The 16,562-nt window shown below is 44.7% G+C and overlaps 1 protein-coding gene across 3 annotated transcripts in view; it reads left to right on the top strand.

The window, feature by feature from the left end:
* The window catches only part of LOC138261725 (meiosis-specific coiled-coil domain-containing protein MEIOC-like), a 196,218-nt gene that overhangs the window by 73,056 nt on the left and 106,600 nt on the right, over positions 1–16,562 (top strand). For 2 of the 3 annotated variants that reach the window (XM_069211030.1, XM_069211031.1), the window contains exon 3: positions 246–347. The exons of the other annotated variant lie outside the window; for it this stretch is intronic. In XM_069211030.1, the coding sequence (XP_069067131.1) occupies positions 246–347 (102 nt within the window). The remainder of the gene's footprint in view (positions 1–245; positions 348–16,562) is intronic. 3 annotated transcript variants of the gene reach the window in all.

Here is a 16,562-nt window from a genome sequence, read left to right on the forward strand (position 1 = left end):
GTGCATGTGCAAACCTTCTTATGTCTCCTAGCAGCAAAGATTTTGATCATTTTATTTGTGATGGCGCATTTTCACTAGCTGCCAGCAGCGAACAATTTAGATTGTTTAGAAGGAGAGAATCTGCTTAGTTTGATGCTTGATTAGCTCATCTGTGAAGGGTTAAATTCTCCCATTCCATTCAGCAATGTCAGTTGTCTGTTTGACTTCAAAATATTTAAAATATGTCTGAAACGGTTGTCTTCCAGGACCCCAGTAAACCTCTCATATTCTGGGAATGGACCAGATATGTTTGGACTAGTCTCAAGCATCTTAGAAGAGCCAAACAAATTGGAACCTGTTACTGATTGGTAAGTATATGTGAAAGGCATTTTTTTTATTGTGTCTGCATAGTTTGTTGCACTCTAAACTCTGTACACCTTAATTTCTGTGCTTATTTGTTTTAGAGTGTGCAGTCTAATGCACATTGCATGTGTTAGGTGTTTTTCTTGTAGTTGCTGTAGAAAAACCCACTTGAAACTTATTTTCTTAGCTGTCATTTTGGTCACAACCTTTTTATGCGTCCCCCAGTTGGTCCAGTGTAGTGCTTTTGACAGCTTTCATCCTGGAAGAGCCTTTGTAGTTAAACTAGATGCTTTAATCAGTTTTACTGGTTCTGCATTTGCTCCCTTCTGTACCTTTAGTAAACCATATTGTATCTCAGCTTAGCAAATTCTCCTCCGATTCGGACATTCAATGTCTCAAGCACTGCTTGCACGTCATAAAGACCTGGATGTCCAGCACCTACCTGAATCTCAACCCTCCCAAAAGAGAATTCCTGTTTGCCAAAAAAAATAAACCAGATACAATACAAACCTGGCTATGTGACATGAGTCTTAAGAGCTTTGAATCCCAACACTGACTGAATGCCACATTGCTTGTATTCACAATGGACACCAGAATGACCTTTAAGGAAGACATTGCCAAAAAAACAAAGATAGCCCGGTACCAACTCTCTTCTAAATAAAGTCAAACTGTTTCTTCCAGAAAGCATCTCTGATTCCTGAACTGCTTTTCAAGCACTTGTGTGCTTGCCCTACGGTGTGGCCCACCAGACTGTACATTGACACCACTTAAAGGCATCTTACATGCTGCAGCATGACTTATCCATGGCCCGAAGAAATTAATCACATCGCTCCCCATCCTGATGGATCTCCATTGGCTCTCCTTGCTGGGCTGCACCTTCTTCAAATCCTGGAGCATCATTTACAAAGCTATCAAGAGCAGCAGCGCTGCTTAATTAAAGGATAAGCTCGCTATCCCTGGTGGATCTCTGCACATCCGCTGCCAGGACACCATCAGACAAGACAAAAGTAAAAAAAGAAGAAAAAAAAAAGAAAGCAGATCTGGAACAACAACCCCATCTCCATCAGTACCACCCCAATGCTGCTCCAATAGAGGAAAGAGTTAAAGGTGTTTCTCTGTACCAGCTACAGCTGGGAACACCAGGATCCTGATCTTTGCTGCTCATATCTCATTTTCAACTTTCATATCTAAGAGAAAGATGGTTGCCACTTTGCTGTTTTTAAGACAGTGACTGCTCTAGGAATGTGTCTCGTGTTCCTGCAGCTTGGTCTCTAAACGTACTTACTCCCTGCTCCTAGCTTCCCATCTCCCATTCGGTCTTGAAGACATGACTTATGAGAGAATCCAGCATTTCTTACGTAGAAGATATCCTGTCCTCTATGCACTGCATAGCACTTTGCATCTCTTTTAAAGTTGTCATTATTAGTGCACCACCTTGGATCATGGACATGTTAGTTCTTATTATCCTCATCGTGCTTTTGAGTAGCTCCCAGCGGCAGCAGTTTCCGAGGGAGTTTTTTTGGGTTCTTCCTCTGATTCAGTCTCTGGTTCCACCCTGAGCACTTGTCCGGTCCCTGGGCCGTTCAGTAATTTGTGGTAATACGCTGCTATGAGTAGCACAACTCTTCAGGCCCTCCGTGGCCATTGCTGCCTTACATCAGAGGTGATGATGGCCTTGGGTTTGACAGGCAGGAAGGCAGCTTTCTGAGTGCTGCAGTCACCCCTTCAGAGTACAGGCTCACTATGCTCCTAAGGAGGCCAATTACAGGCCAAACTCTCACTTCCAAGTTCAGAAAAGAACCAGAAGTAGAGCTGCACAGGAGCCCACAAGACATGTGGCCATCTTTGTTTGCTCTGCCCCCCCAAACCCAGTTTTTCAGTCGAAGTGTAAAGCTTGCCACTTTGTAAAATGATTTCTCATGGATAGTTTTACCTAGAGATTCTTAACCTCCTGGGTTTCCTTTCTTTAGGACTCAGTGGCCATGGCTCCCAGATCACAGACACATTCTCGGATGTGACATCACAGAGCCATAAAAGTCAGTTCACTTTTTTCCACGCCCTGCAACACAAACTCTTCTCCTGCCTTTTAGAACAAAATCCCAGCATCGATCCCCAGCTTTGTTCAGGCACCATGATTGGTCCTGCCAGTTCAGGTGACAGCTTTCACCTAGGGTCTACTGACAAGGCTCAGACCTCTTCCAAGTACCTTTGCTGTGCCGATGGGCATTAACATGCTTTTGGGCCCATCATTTGCTCTCTGCCAACTGCTGGCACCTGAGCAGCAGTCAGCTTCAACCCACAGGCCAGCTTCATCCTGGCTGAGTATGCCCCTTCACTGGCAACCTTTGTCTTGGTATAGGTTGGGTCGATAACTGGATTCGCTCCTGCACAGTCCCATTGCGCTCCACTTTACCTGTGAAGTCCTTGCCAGCTTTTTTGATATCGCTGTTGATAATGGCACTGTGGCTGGCTCTAGTCCCGCACCTGCCCATTCTAGTATTGGCTGTACTACTGGTGATGTCTATAAGAACTTTAGGGGCTGCTCCACCGCTTCATCCACTATAGCTTGAGACAGGGTGTATGAGATCGTATATTATTTTAAGGAACTTTCAAATCACAGGGAGGTTTTTATTGGATCCTTCATGATACCAGTCGCTGACAGTCCAAGTTTAAGACTGATCTTTAATGTCCCTAGGTCTACCTTTGGGTCACCTTTTTGCTTTGCATGAACCTCTCAGAAAGGCTGCAGGACGTTTTACCCATGGCAGAAGTTAAGACCAACTTGGTTAATGAAGTTCTTCAGAATCTCCCTTCCTCTTTGGAGCCCTTGCTGCCGTTTAGTGAGGCACTTAAGTGCATTTGAGATTAACCATCCCATGCTCCAGCATTTGGGACTGCACGGTGTTACCGCTTAAGTCTTAGTGACCTTGATATTATGGTCTTCTAATCCAGAATCTGAGTATGACTGTGTGGTATTCATCATGGTTCATAGACTTCATATCATCTCTCCACCTTCGTCTTCGACTTATCTGTCAGGTAGGGTATGATAAGGAGAAGAAAAAACTTTCCTCCCTCTGATTTTTCACCATAGTAAGGCTACTTGACTGTTGACCAGCTACTTCTATGCTCTTTCGGAGATGGCACAGAGGGTGGGTCTGCTGCTTTCAGCCCCTGCCAGTGGTAACTTTGCTGAGATGTTTCATGATGTTTTTGGAGCTGCTAAACAGTTTAGCCAGCTGTGGCCTTGGTACAATGGAATTGGTGGTCAAATTCATAGGCTCCTCTGCGTTTCTATGCCATAGTGTTCATTTTGGTCCATCAGGTTTTCCGCAAGCCATTTAAGTGGAATAATCTGGATTTGCTGTTTATGGCTCCTGTCTTTTTGCATGAGGGCGCTGGGCAGGCCCTGAGGAGGTGCATACATTTGATATTGCACAGGCAGATGGGCAATTGTTTATGGTTCGGCTACATGCTGCTGTTTTTTATTGCCTTTCTGTGTTCTTGGAGCTGTAAGGTCCACTTTGCCTTTGGATTTTCTCGATACATCTCGGGGACCTTTTCTACTTGGCTTCACCTTTCCATTTGCACCACTATAGTTCTTGTTCTTATGGAGCCATGTTTGTTATGGAGAAGGGTTCCTCTGGTATTTGCTGCAGCATTCCTATCAATCTTGTTCCTGTTGTTCTGGGGGATAGTGCCCTGATTTGGTAGGAGTGTGTCATAGATCCTGCCAGCTTGCACCAGCTTATGATGCTATATCTCAGTTTGTTCTTTCCGAAGTGTCCTTTGTGAAATGTTCTGCTCTGCCCTTTTAATAAAATTCCCATTGGTAAACATAGTGTCTCTTTGGATGGTCCTCTTTGTTCCCTGCTTCTGATTTTGAGGTAGTAATGTTCTTTGACGCATAGCTGCTGTTGCCCGTGGCTTCTGCTTAAACCAGGTGGTTTTGTTGTGACTCTTTAGTTCTCATTTCTAGTGTTATTGTTTTACGACCAGTTTCTTCCCAGCCCGATATTATCCCCAGTAAAGCAATGTAGGGGTCAACCTCAAGAGGTATACTAAAAATTTTGACCAGTCATGCGTGTGTCCTTTGCCAGTATCTAGAGATCCCTGGGCAGTCCCATACCATGCAGAAAAGTACCCTTGCCTTCTTCGCATCTGGTGCAGGCTGACGTGGGGCTTCTCCCTATTTTATTCAGGTATGTTGGTGTGTAGTATATACTATGGAAATATTTATATTGAATGAGACCAGACCTTGCCGGTATCACTAGTTCCTTTGTGGCCCTTTTCGCCTTAACCCAGTCCTTCTCCCAAAATGGCCTAGATCACTCTCCCAGCTCTCCCTAAGTGTCTGCATCAGGTCTGGCATATTGACTGAGTTCCCTGTAGATTGAAGAAATAATTCCACCCCTTCGCTGTTCCATCAGCAGTTTAGATTCTAGCGCATTAAAGTCCAGGATGTCCTGGAGACGACTAGAGGATTTCTCTGGAGCATGTTGGATCTAAGGTTATCGAAAAAACTGTCTTATGAAGCACAGATTCTTTTTGCAGTTGTGTATAGGATTTATTGTGTCTCATCTCCCAAACATCTCCTAAGGGAGAGATTCCTATAGTTTCCCACCCAGCAAGCCTGCTTAACTGCTAAACCTCCAGTGGCCAGGTCTCATGCTAAAGGAGCTTTGTGAGCCTATGGTGCCTTTTCACGTCCTGTACTGCTCCGTACCAGCAGTCAGTTGTGACTCTGGTGACCTTGGGCAGGTCCTTGGAGGCCTGGTGGCTGTATAATTATGTAAGTAGCACTGGTAGCTTACCCAGGTCACATCCATCTGATGGCAGAGTGCTCTATCTGTGCACATCCAGTCATTCATAGGCAATAATTGTGAGATGTAGTAGTATCACCGAACGTCTGCCGGTCCTATGGTGTTTGCATGCATTTGTTAAATACCACTCTAGTGGTCCCTCCACCCCATATATAGTTGGTTAGGGTAGGTTGTGGCAGGATAGTCCCAGGAAGGGCTTGGTGGTTATTCTGGTGAAAGTACAACCATTTGGGCAGAGCAATCCTTTTGAAGAGTGCCCTACAGCCCATTATCCTGGACATCGAGTTGGGAGCAAAGCTGATGTAGTGATGGTTAGAAATGAAGGTACCAGCAGTGGATTTGGTCCAGAGTGACATGTACCCTGAGGTATTTAAAGGCAGAGGCCCACATCGGGGGGCATGAGCTGCCTCCCCTACCATATACGGTGTGCAATTTATGGGAAGCTCCACCGAATTATCCTAGTTGACCTTGGAGAGATTTGCCTAGCTTTAGTGAAAGGAAGTCTGGATTTTATTTAAAACACAAAGGCAAGTATTATGCATTCTTTTCTTGCTTTAATTCCAATAGCAGCCAACAGCATAAGAACTGCATTATCCAGAAACACTAGGTAAAAGAAAAAAACATGACATCACAATAACCAGTCAAATGACATGTAACCCAATAATTATCTAGTCTGAGAGTAACAAGCCTTCTTTTCTTGCGAGAGCCCAAACATTGAGATTGCAACATAGGATATATAGTCATCAAAATAGGAAATGCCAAACGAAAATTGAAGAAGCCAGTAGCCCAGTTCACAGTTGTGAGGATACATGGTTGCCAAAAATCCAAGGAAAGTTGCGAATCCAAGGGGTTCCTTTCAGAACATGTCTGGATAATTGGGTGTCCAGTACCATCCATCGAACTAGCAGATGATCTTGAAAGCTTCTTAGGTGGAGGAGGATGTTGTGGGAGTTGGCACTACATAAACTAAACAGGAGGGTTAAAACAAATGCAGTGGGATAATACTTTCCTCTGTGTCCTTAATATAAGGTACACTTCCCTTCACTATAGTTAGGGAAATCTCCATTTTGTTACTGCTGCACACTCACCTGGTCCCAGCATGGGAGACCACACTGGAGCGGATGCTTGACCTCCAAACCCTCTTGGGATGATGCAAGATACAGGGATGGAACTCCTAGATCCCACACCATCCCGACGGGGAAAGGGACAGAATAAGAAAAAAAACTTGCAGTACAGGATCTTCTCGGCATCGGTACCACACTGCTTAACAGGATGTGCCTCTCCTGAGACCTTCCTGGTATGCGAAGGTGGACATTTACAGGGCCACCACCTCTGGTTTTGTGAAGGGGCAGTGCACTGGGAACAAAAAGAAGAGGCAATTACTGTCAATGCACTGGCAAGCCTCTACATAATAAACAATGCATTGCTTCATTATCCAACACTTATAGATTACTTAAAAATCACACGAGAGCAGAAATAACCAAGTTCTTAGATAAGAATCTCAGACTCTCAAGGATGAACTTGAAATACTGATTGGAGCCTTTCACACTACTGGGGTAAACTCGGAACATAGATCAGAGTTGCTGACACTCCCAAGGTTACACTTGGTACATAGATTGGGTTTACTGACACTCCCAAGGTTACAGTCAGAACATAGGTTGGGGTTTGCGAGGTTCATACCGATATCAGTCACTTTAAAAGAACATTTTTCTTGGCACTACTGCTCAACAGAGAAACCCAGAATTAAGTTGATGAGCAAAAACAGTTCAAGCGCCAAGATTGGAAGCAGGGTCAGAGTTAGAACAAGCATGGAGGCTGGAGAAAAGTTACATAGGAGAAACTGGAGACAAGCCTAAAGTCTTGAAGAGACTGATAGTCAGGCCTGCTTAAAAATATAAAAGAATTAGTGTGCACTAACCTGATGGAAAGTACTTAGCCTGGTCTTGCGCTTTCTTACATCCGGAGATGGCAAGAGGATTGGTGCAAGATGCTCAAGAGGAGGCTGAATCTTAGCTCATCAAGGAAGACAATGGAAGCGTTGCAGACTCCAGGATCACAAGGTCATCAGGAAGGCTTGGAAGACTAGAGCGCTGGAAGTTCTGGGCGACTCAGGAAGTGAGTGCAGGGAGTGTGCTTGTACAGGACGGGGATGAGGCCAAGCGGCGATGCAGGTTCAGAGCGGGTACTTTTGCTGGAAGCAAAGAATGTTCCAGAAAGGCAGGTGTCCCACATGGAAGCATGGAGAATTCCAAAGAACCTGGGGCAGATCACGTGTTACATACAATGGAGATGAGGCCTTGCAGGTGGCAGGTGCAAATGGTAAGTGGCAACAAAAAACAAGTACACCGGAACCCAAAGTGCATGATGAGATCACAGTGTAAGCGGAACAATCCTAAACAGACATGTAATATATCTGCAGGTCTAAAATGGACCAAACTTGCATAGCAACAGAGCAGGGGAGTCAGTGGTTCAGGCTTCCTGGAAGGTGAATCATGGAGTGCTCAAGACTGGAAGGAGCCACAAGGGAAGCATGACTTGGGCAGGGAGGCATCACAAGGGAAAGGTGACATGAGCCTGGTGAGTAAAACTCACCCCACATAGGGCACACAATGGAGTCGTGATAAATGCAAGACCGGAGGCTCCGCTTATGCTTGTTCAGAACTTAGACACAACAGTGCTTGCCATATGAAGAATTGGTTTGCAATAAAAGGTTTTAAAAGTATTTTCATTTGACCAGTCCCCCAATCTGAGAATGTCCTCAATTCCAACACCAGCCCAAAAATCCTTTGATGCGATGGCTCCTTTAGCAAAATGAGATTCAAAAGCATTAGTATCTTAGAGACTTCTAGCTGCAGATTCCTTACCGTTGAATTCTCCCCAGGTGTCAGACTGGATCTGGAAGATTTTTCCAGAGTGCCCCCTGCGTGCCAGTAAGTGGTGTCAGTCGGTTCTGTGCAACATTTTCAGAATCACGCGCGCCAGAATTGATGTCCACTTAACCTATATAGGTGCCATCTCGACGCTCTTACATCCGTTCTTTTCTTTCCGTGCCAGCCAGCGCAGATCTGAGAGAAGAGCTAGCACTGGGTCAGATTTTGGCAGGCCTTTTTGTGACTTTTTGTCAAAGTTGTTTGAGGTTATCCTCCTTGCGTGTGTGAATGTCATAGAGGAAAACAGGTTTTAAACCCTGTGACACCTATCACCATGCCATGCCATGTCAATGATGGACCCACACATCATGTGTCTATGGTGTCTGGAGTTGCGACCATGACTCCAAGTCATGCTCCGACTACCGGGTCATGGTGCCAAAAGCTTTGAGGGAGCGGTCCCTGAAGCTGCTAGCGGCCTCCATGGGTGTGGAATTTAATAAAATATCTACTTGTCCATGGGACAGGTTGCTTCTCAAATCTACTTGTCCTGTAAAATAAAAATAAAAAACTGCTTGTCCCTTTGATGCCAAGTAGTGTGGTGACAAATTATGGCAGCAATCTCATTATATAAGTGCTCTGATGATGGCCTCTCTGGTTATGCCAGGGATAGTACGATAGTAGGGCTTGAATACTTGCAATTTCAATCCCTACTATAACAATTTCCTTATTTTGCTACCTTTCCTGCAGATCTACATACTGCAGCTGGAGGAAGCAGTAAGCAATGATTCCAGAGCATGAATGCCTTTGAGTCTGCATACCTATTAACTTGCATGTTTTAAGGATTTTCAACAGATCTTCTCTAATCTTTTCTCATAATGAGAAAGGTTGGAAATTTACTCCTGACAATGGCAGAATTAGAAGTTCTTCCTGGGTTGGGAAAAAACGAGGTTGGAGGGAAAGTTAACTTGTAAATGCTCAATAGATTTCCACATGAGTAAATCCAGACATGCATGTTTGCTCATGCTCAATTATGTTCCAGGAGTACGATTTACTGGTCTACTTCTGTACGTTATTGTGAATTCATGAAAGCCACTAATTTAAAGACGTATACCATGGGTGCACTTTTGTGACTTCGTTTAACCCCTTTGCTGCCAGGCCTTTGACTCCTCCTGCGCCAAGCCTTTTTTGGCTTTTTGTGGTAGTTCGCGCTTAGGCCCTCATAACTTTGTGTCCACATAAGCTACCCATGCAAAATCTCCGTTCTTTTTTTGCAACATCATAGGGATTTTAAAGGTACCCAGAGTTTGTGGGTTCCTCTGGAGGAGACCAAGAAATTAGCAAAAATACAGCTTAATGTGGTTGTTTTTTGAAGGGGGGGGGGGGAATGGGGAAAAAGTGCTGCAGAAGAAAGCAAATGTTTTTTTTAACCGTGAAAATGGCATCAACAAAGGGTTTGTTTGCTGTGCTAACATCACCATCTTCACAGCTTTCAGGAACAGGTAGACTTAAATCAGAAAATTGAATTTTTCAACTCGATTTTGGCTTTTTACTGGGACATACCCCATTTTTACTATTTTCTGTGCTTTCAGCCTCCTTCCAGTTAGTGACAGAAATGGATGTGAAACCGAGGGTGGATCCCGGGCAGCTAAACATTTCCAAAAAGTATTCAAAATTCTGAATTCAGCAAGGGGTCATTTTTGTAGATCCTTCAAGGTTTTTCTACAGAAAGTAACAGCAGAAATAATGAAATTGAGTTGGAAAAAAAACAGCCACTTCTCTCCACGTTTTCTTCTGTAACTCTTTCCAGCCATGGCAGATTTTTGAAAGCAACATACTGATACGTCTGCAGGACTCTTCTTGTTGCGGGGATATATAGGGCTTGTAGGTTCATCAAGAACCATAGGTACCAAGAGCCAGTAAATGAGCTGCACCTTGCAGTGGGTTTTCATTGCACTGGGTATACAGCAATTCATTTTTATAAAATATAAATAGTGAAAAATAGGTATCAAGGAAACCTTTGTATTTCCAAAATGGGCACAAGGTATGGTGTTGAGAAGCAGTGGCTATTTGCACATCTCTGATTTCCAGGGTGCCCATACTAGCATGTGAATTACAGAGCATTTCTCAAATAGACTTCTTTCTCACACACTGTCTTACATTTGGAAGGAAAAAGTGTAGAGAAAGACGAGGGGCTATAACAGTTGTTCTTCTATTCTGTGCCCCCACCCCAAGTCTCCGATCAAAATGGTACCTCTCTTGTGTGGGTAGGGCTAGTGCCCCAAAACACAACATGGACACATCACATTTTTACATTGAAATCTGATGTGTTTTTTGGAAAGTGCCTAGCTGTGGATTTTGGCGTCTAGCTCAGCCGGCACCTAGGGAAACCTAGCAAACCTGTCCATTTTAAAAAACTAGATACCTAGGGGAATCCAGGATGGGGTGACTTGTGGGGCTCTCACCAGGTTCTGTTACCGAGAATCCTTTGCAAACCTCAACATTTGGCAAAAAAAATACTTTTTCCTCACATTTCAGTGATGAAAAGTTCTGAAATCTGAGGGGAGCCACAAACTTCCTTCCACCCAGCATTCCCCCAAGTCTCCCGATAAACAATGGTACCTCACTTGTGTGGGTAGGCCTAGTGCCCGCAACAGGGAACACTGGGTGGTAGGAAATGTGTGCCCTGTACCCCGCCGGGTGTCTAGTTTTTGAACTAATCTATAGTTGGTACTTATTCCCTAGAGGAGAAGCAAGCACACTACCAAAACTCTTAATACTGCAAAGTTCCAAACACTCAAATTGTGAGAAGAAACGTCCTTACATTTTGTTAAAAAGACACCTAGCATGTCACGGGTGTGCTTTGACGCCTGATTACAGTGGAGAAGGTTTTTTTCATTTTTTATTTTACCACACATACTGGTTGGATTTGTCACAAGGATGAGTGATGGTTCAGTAGATAAAATTTTGTTAACAAGAGATTTCACAAAAATGAAATGTACTGTTAATAATTGAAAGGCCAAAACACTGAACCAATGACTCAGCGTGTGAGCTATAATGCCGCGTCAAGGCACCAACCGCTTTACAGTCCATTCACTCAACTGTTATACGTGACATGAACAAGACCATTCAAACTGTCAGCCGGGGGCCCAGCACATTACAACACTCATGTCAACAGACGGCACCATTCAAGGGACCATCACTTTCATACGCCCACATGCCTATCACAGCAATCACACCAGCTGACGGAGTCTCCGGAATGGTATTTGGCCAGCAATGTGTTGTAGTGGCCAACAGCAAGTAACTCTTTACACCGCTAGCCAAGCGCCACTCCACGCACACCGCCAGCCAAGCGCCACTCCACGCACACCGCCAGCCAAGCGCCACTCAATGCACACTGCCATCACATTTTTTTTTTTTTAAACAAAAAAGAAAACACTAACTTAATATAAGTGCAAAACTACAAACAAAAATCCATAACTAAATACATGACAGTAATGCCAACCGTGAAACTGAACAAAAAATATAAAACCATATAGATCAGGCAGCTTACCATCACGGTAGTTCCCAATAATTCTTTTGGGTGTGGTAACTTCTGAAACAGCCGGGCACATAAAGCCCAGGCTTAGAAGGACAATCGGGGCAGTACATACGAGTCTCCCTCCGGATAACTCTTCAGGCACAGACTCTACATTTCTTAGTGGGAAAGTCTTTTTTGGGAGAGGGAGGAATGTGATCAGGAAAGTGGCGATCTTTCAGTCTAGCCAACCTTCCACCACTGCTACTCTAAGAACTCTTGCCTGTTCCACCATAACAAGGCTCTCTATCACAGACTCCTGAAATGTAACAAATTTTATCTTTGACTCGGGGGAACAATCCTTGAACACAATAAAAGCATTAAAAGTTCCTAAATAGAAGAGATGTATAGCCAACTTTTTATACCAAACGTAAGACATACAAACATCAGTGTAAGGTTCCAACCTCTGATCTACTCTATCTATACCACCCATGTCCTTATTGTGGTCTAAAATGCACACAGGATTGCGCACTTCAGCAGCCTGACCCCAAACAGTCACAGGGGAGGTATGCTCAACATGGATGGTAGTCAGCACATAGACATCCCTCCTGTCTGCAAATTTCACAGCTCATCATTACGCAATGCACTGCACTGTCCCCTCAAGTTTTTTACACACAATCTCCCTTGGAAAGCCGTAAAAGGTTAGAGCGGATTGTGCCACAAGCAACATTGTCCACTCTGAACAATTCCCTGAAAAATTGCACTCCAGTGTAGAAGATATCTAGGTACACATGTTAATCATTCTTCTACCAAGTTCCCACACAGTTTTCTCACTAACTCCAAAAGTGGGCAGACAACCAGGGGGTCAATACTGGAATCCCTACCAGTGTAGACCCGGAAATTATAAACATATCCTGTACTACTTTCAGGCAGCATATACATCTTAATTCCATTCTGTGCCCTCTTGCTAGGAATGTACTGCCTAAAAACCAGACAGACTTTGAACAGGACCAAAGGCTCGTCCACAGCTATTTCTTTTCCTGGAACATAGACCTCTGAAAACGGATCTCCGAAATGATCAAGGACGGGCTTAATCTTAAAAAGACAGTCAGAATCGGGGTGATCTTGTGACAAGGCTAAAGCATTATCAACAAAATGCAGCATCCGAAGAAGAAGCAAATACCGATTACCACTCATGGTTGCAGGAAATATAGCCATTGACATCAAGGGACTAGTAGACCAATATGAAGACAGTGACTGCTTCCTTATCAGTCCCATCAAAAAAGTTAAACCCAAAAACGTTTTCAACTCTTTCCGATTTGTGGGAATCCACTGGGTAGCTGTAGAGTGTGTCCTAAGTCTGGCACTGTTGTCCCTCAAATACTGCTCATCATACAAATTAGACTGCTCAACAATCTCTTCCAAAAAATAAATTGCCCATAAACAACTGAAAGAAAAAGTTTTCGGTAATCACGCTACACCACGGGAGACCAGTAAAGGCAGGCAACTCTGGTTGCTCCATAGCTGGGGCAACAGAGTTTAGGTCTTCCAATGGGAAGCCTTTCAGCCCCAGGCTGCTGCATTATTGGCACATCAGCGTCTTCTTCTAAAACAGACACTTCATCCACAATGAGTGGTTTCCTCATCAGATGATTCCTCTCAGAGAGAAAATTCACTGCCAGAATCTTGCACTTCCTCCTCTGCCACAGATGCAGAGTCAGTCTAATAATCATGGTCAGAAGACGAACTCAAAAAGCATACAAACAACCTGCTGAGCGGTCACCCTGCGGCTAGCCATGATCCTTTCTAAGGAAAGTAACTTAAATGCGCCAACAACAACCAGCACTGTGTAAAATAAGTAATAAAGTGTGGCTTTATAACAAAGAGTAATGTACTCAAAAATTATACCACTCACTTACCTGAAAAAGCTAGACTCACCAGCAACTACTCTGCACAGACACAGCAATCACCAATGATATCCCACTAAAAAAGAAAAAGAAAATTACACATAACACAAATATCGTGCACAAATCTAAGGACAATTTCACACACCATCCGCCATTTAATACACCATTTACAAAAATATCATTCATGCATGGCAACAATACTCATTTGGAGTAAATTGTTTTTTCTTCCCAAAACATGCAACTACGTGAATTGCAGGTCAACCACTGCCAAAATCACAAGGAGTAACAGCAAAGGAAGCAAAAGCGTTGAACTAGAACAAAAGGCAGAAATAAACCTTTATAACCACAAATGCAAATACTTGACAAGTTCACAAACACCCCACCTCCAAACATTTAGAAATTTTCCCTGGTGTCTAGTGTTTTCTGCCTCCTTTGGGGCCAGATGGACCTAAAAAAACTAGGCTGATCTGCCCCCAACCGGGGGCCAAAAATGGTCAACAGTCATGTGCCCTCTTTGGATGGACGACCCTTGCCCATGAGGCCTCCCCCCACACAAAAAAAACAAAAGGAAAAAACCCTGGCTTCTTTGTGGCTCCTGCTCCCCTTGGAGGCAGATGGGCCTAAAAATAATAGACCGAAATGGCCAAGAGTTATGTGCCCCTTCTAGAGAGCGACCTTTGCCCAATAGGCCGCCCCCAACAAACTAAAAGCACACACACATAGATCCCTGCTGCCCCCAACGTGGCCATCTCAGCGCAAAAAAATGGCCGATCTACGCGGGTGGGGAGGTGGGGTTTGGGTCTGTGTGTGTCAGGTCATCTGAAACATAGAAAAATATATTGCCCGCAGACCAGCGACCCTTGCCCTAGGGGTCACTGCCCTTAAAATAACATTTCCTAAATCCCTGGTGCCTAGTGGGTTTCGCCCCAACCCCCCACTCCACCCAAGGGCAGATCGGTGGAAAAAACGACTGATCTAGCCCATTGGGAGGGGGGGGGGGGCGAGAATGGGGGTCCGAAACACAGATCCAACAGAGGAGCGACCCTTGCCTAAGGGGTTGCTCCCCTAAATCAACAAAAAAACCATCCCTGGTATCTAGTGGGTGGATTCCTGCTTCCACGATTGCGAGCAGGAATCCATTCAAAACAGGCATGGGGAAAGGGAAAAAACTTTCCTTCCCAGTGTCTGTCCTCCCTGCCCCCCCACTCCCTCCGCACATGCGGACATCGTCAGATCGCTGGTGGACAGGGGGTGTTTGGGGGGGTGGGGGGGAGGGTTGGCTGCCATCCCTGAGTGGGGGTGACCAACTGATGGAGCGCTAGCGCTCCCCCCGTGGGTCGGGTGCAGGACAAGCTTTTCTCATCCTCGGCACAGGAGCACTGTAGCCGAGGATGAGACCAGCTTGGGGTTAAGCATTGGGTCCCTAATTAGGTTAGGTCTGGTGCTAACAAAGACATTTTGTTTTTATTAGACTTCTGTTTTGCTCGCTATCTATCGGCTGGCTTTACTGTGAGTGAACTCATTCTGCTCTTCCACAAGAAGCATATTAACACACACAGTAGTTTTGTTCAGTGCCAGGAACTACTCTGGCAATCAGTGGTGTAACAAAACTGTAGGGGGTCCCCCTGCAAAGAACATGGAGGGCCCCCTCCCCTCCAAGTTCACGCTGGGCAGATGCTGTGGGGGCCCCCTGGAGGGGTCCCCCGCACTGCAGGGCCTTTGTTACGCTACTGGTGGCAATGTGTGCTTTTTGAGACCCCAAAAACTTTTTTTTGCTTTTTGCCAGTGTTTGTTACAGTGGTGAGGGCCTGGCAGCTCCCACATCAATAAAGTGTTACAAAAGCCATGTCAAAACAAGACACACATTGACAAAACCAAAGGACTTGCAACAAATGTTAGATCGGTTGGCTTTGCCAGTGCTTGTTTATTTTCATGCTTTCCCTAATCTTGTTGAAAATGGTCACACTGATTTTCCATTAGGAATATCTTTTTGGAAATACTAGCATGCATCAACACATTTTACTAAACAGCGCTTCAAAGAAATAGCACCTAAAATTTAATAGTAGCAAAATGTTTTTTCTACTTGCCATTTTTTCTGAACATTTTATTTTGAAAGCAAAAAAATGCTACTCTGTCTTAGAAGCTTCTGCAAACGTTTGCATCTAATCAGAGAGCATTTTGGGAGCATTATACTTAGCATCATATTGTTAAACATTTCAAACTCGTGTTCACTTTTTTTTTTTTTTTTTACTGTAACCACTGTCAGTAGTACAGTGTGACCTTAAAATGTTTTACAGCATTCACCCTAATAATAAAGGCTTTTCATTAATGAACCATAAATACAAGTTTGACATATGGACACACATTAACTCAACTGCAGACAGTTCCCCTTTATGTAAGCTGGAAGCCAAAGGGTTTGTGCTGCAGGGTGTTGGGCCTACTTGTCCCAAGGACAAAATTAACATGGAAACTTGTTGCCCTTGACCTCAAACAATATGTCCCGGGTGTCGGGCTATAGGAATTCCACATCCCTGGGCCTGGCAGGTGACTCCAAATCTGTCTTGCTCCCGGTTGAGATAAAGGTCCCCGGATTGTTCCAGGAGTCCCAAATCCGCTTTGTCCCATTCAAAGTCGTAGGGACTTTAAGGTAAGATGCACAAAAAAAACACAAGAAGTTGAAGCACGCTTCGACTTTTCCTTGTCCGTCGGCCAATGTGGCAAACGAACATCGGCATTCGAGGCATGGTTCTTTGGAGCCAACGCCAGGGCTGACTCCACACTTCCCCAGCTTTCTGAGAGCCAGAGTAGCATCTTAACTGAGGTGCTGCAACTGGGAGCTTCCTCCTCTGAGTCCCTGCTCCATTTTAAATAAGTCCTCAAGGTCCACGCCCAGCATAGGGGCTCCTGTGAATAAGACAATTACCTGCCGACACTGCCCCACCCTAGGGCACCCAAGCTTCCTCACCCAACACCCTACCCTGGAGAGCTTGGTGGTCCAAGCTTCTACTTCCTATGGTGCATTCCCTGCCGCACCCCCAGACAGGGAATCCAAGAGGCTGGATAGCTTGGGTAAGAAAATGTTTTCTTACGCCAGCCTTGCATTACGGCC

This window comes from Pleurodeles waltl, chromosome 10 (assembly GCF_031143425.1).
Source record: "Pleurodeles waltl isolate 20211129_DDA chromosome 10, aPleWal1.hap1.20221129, whole genome shotgun sequence".
NCBI classification, from domain to species: Eukaryota; Metazoa; Chordata; class Amphibia; order Caudata; family Salamandridae; genus Pleurodeles; species Pleurodeles waltl.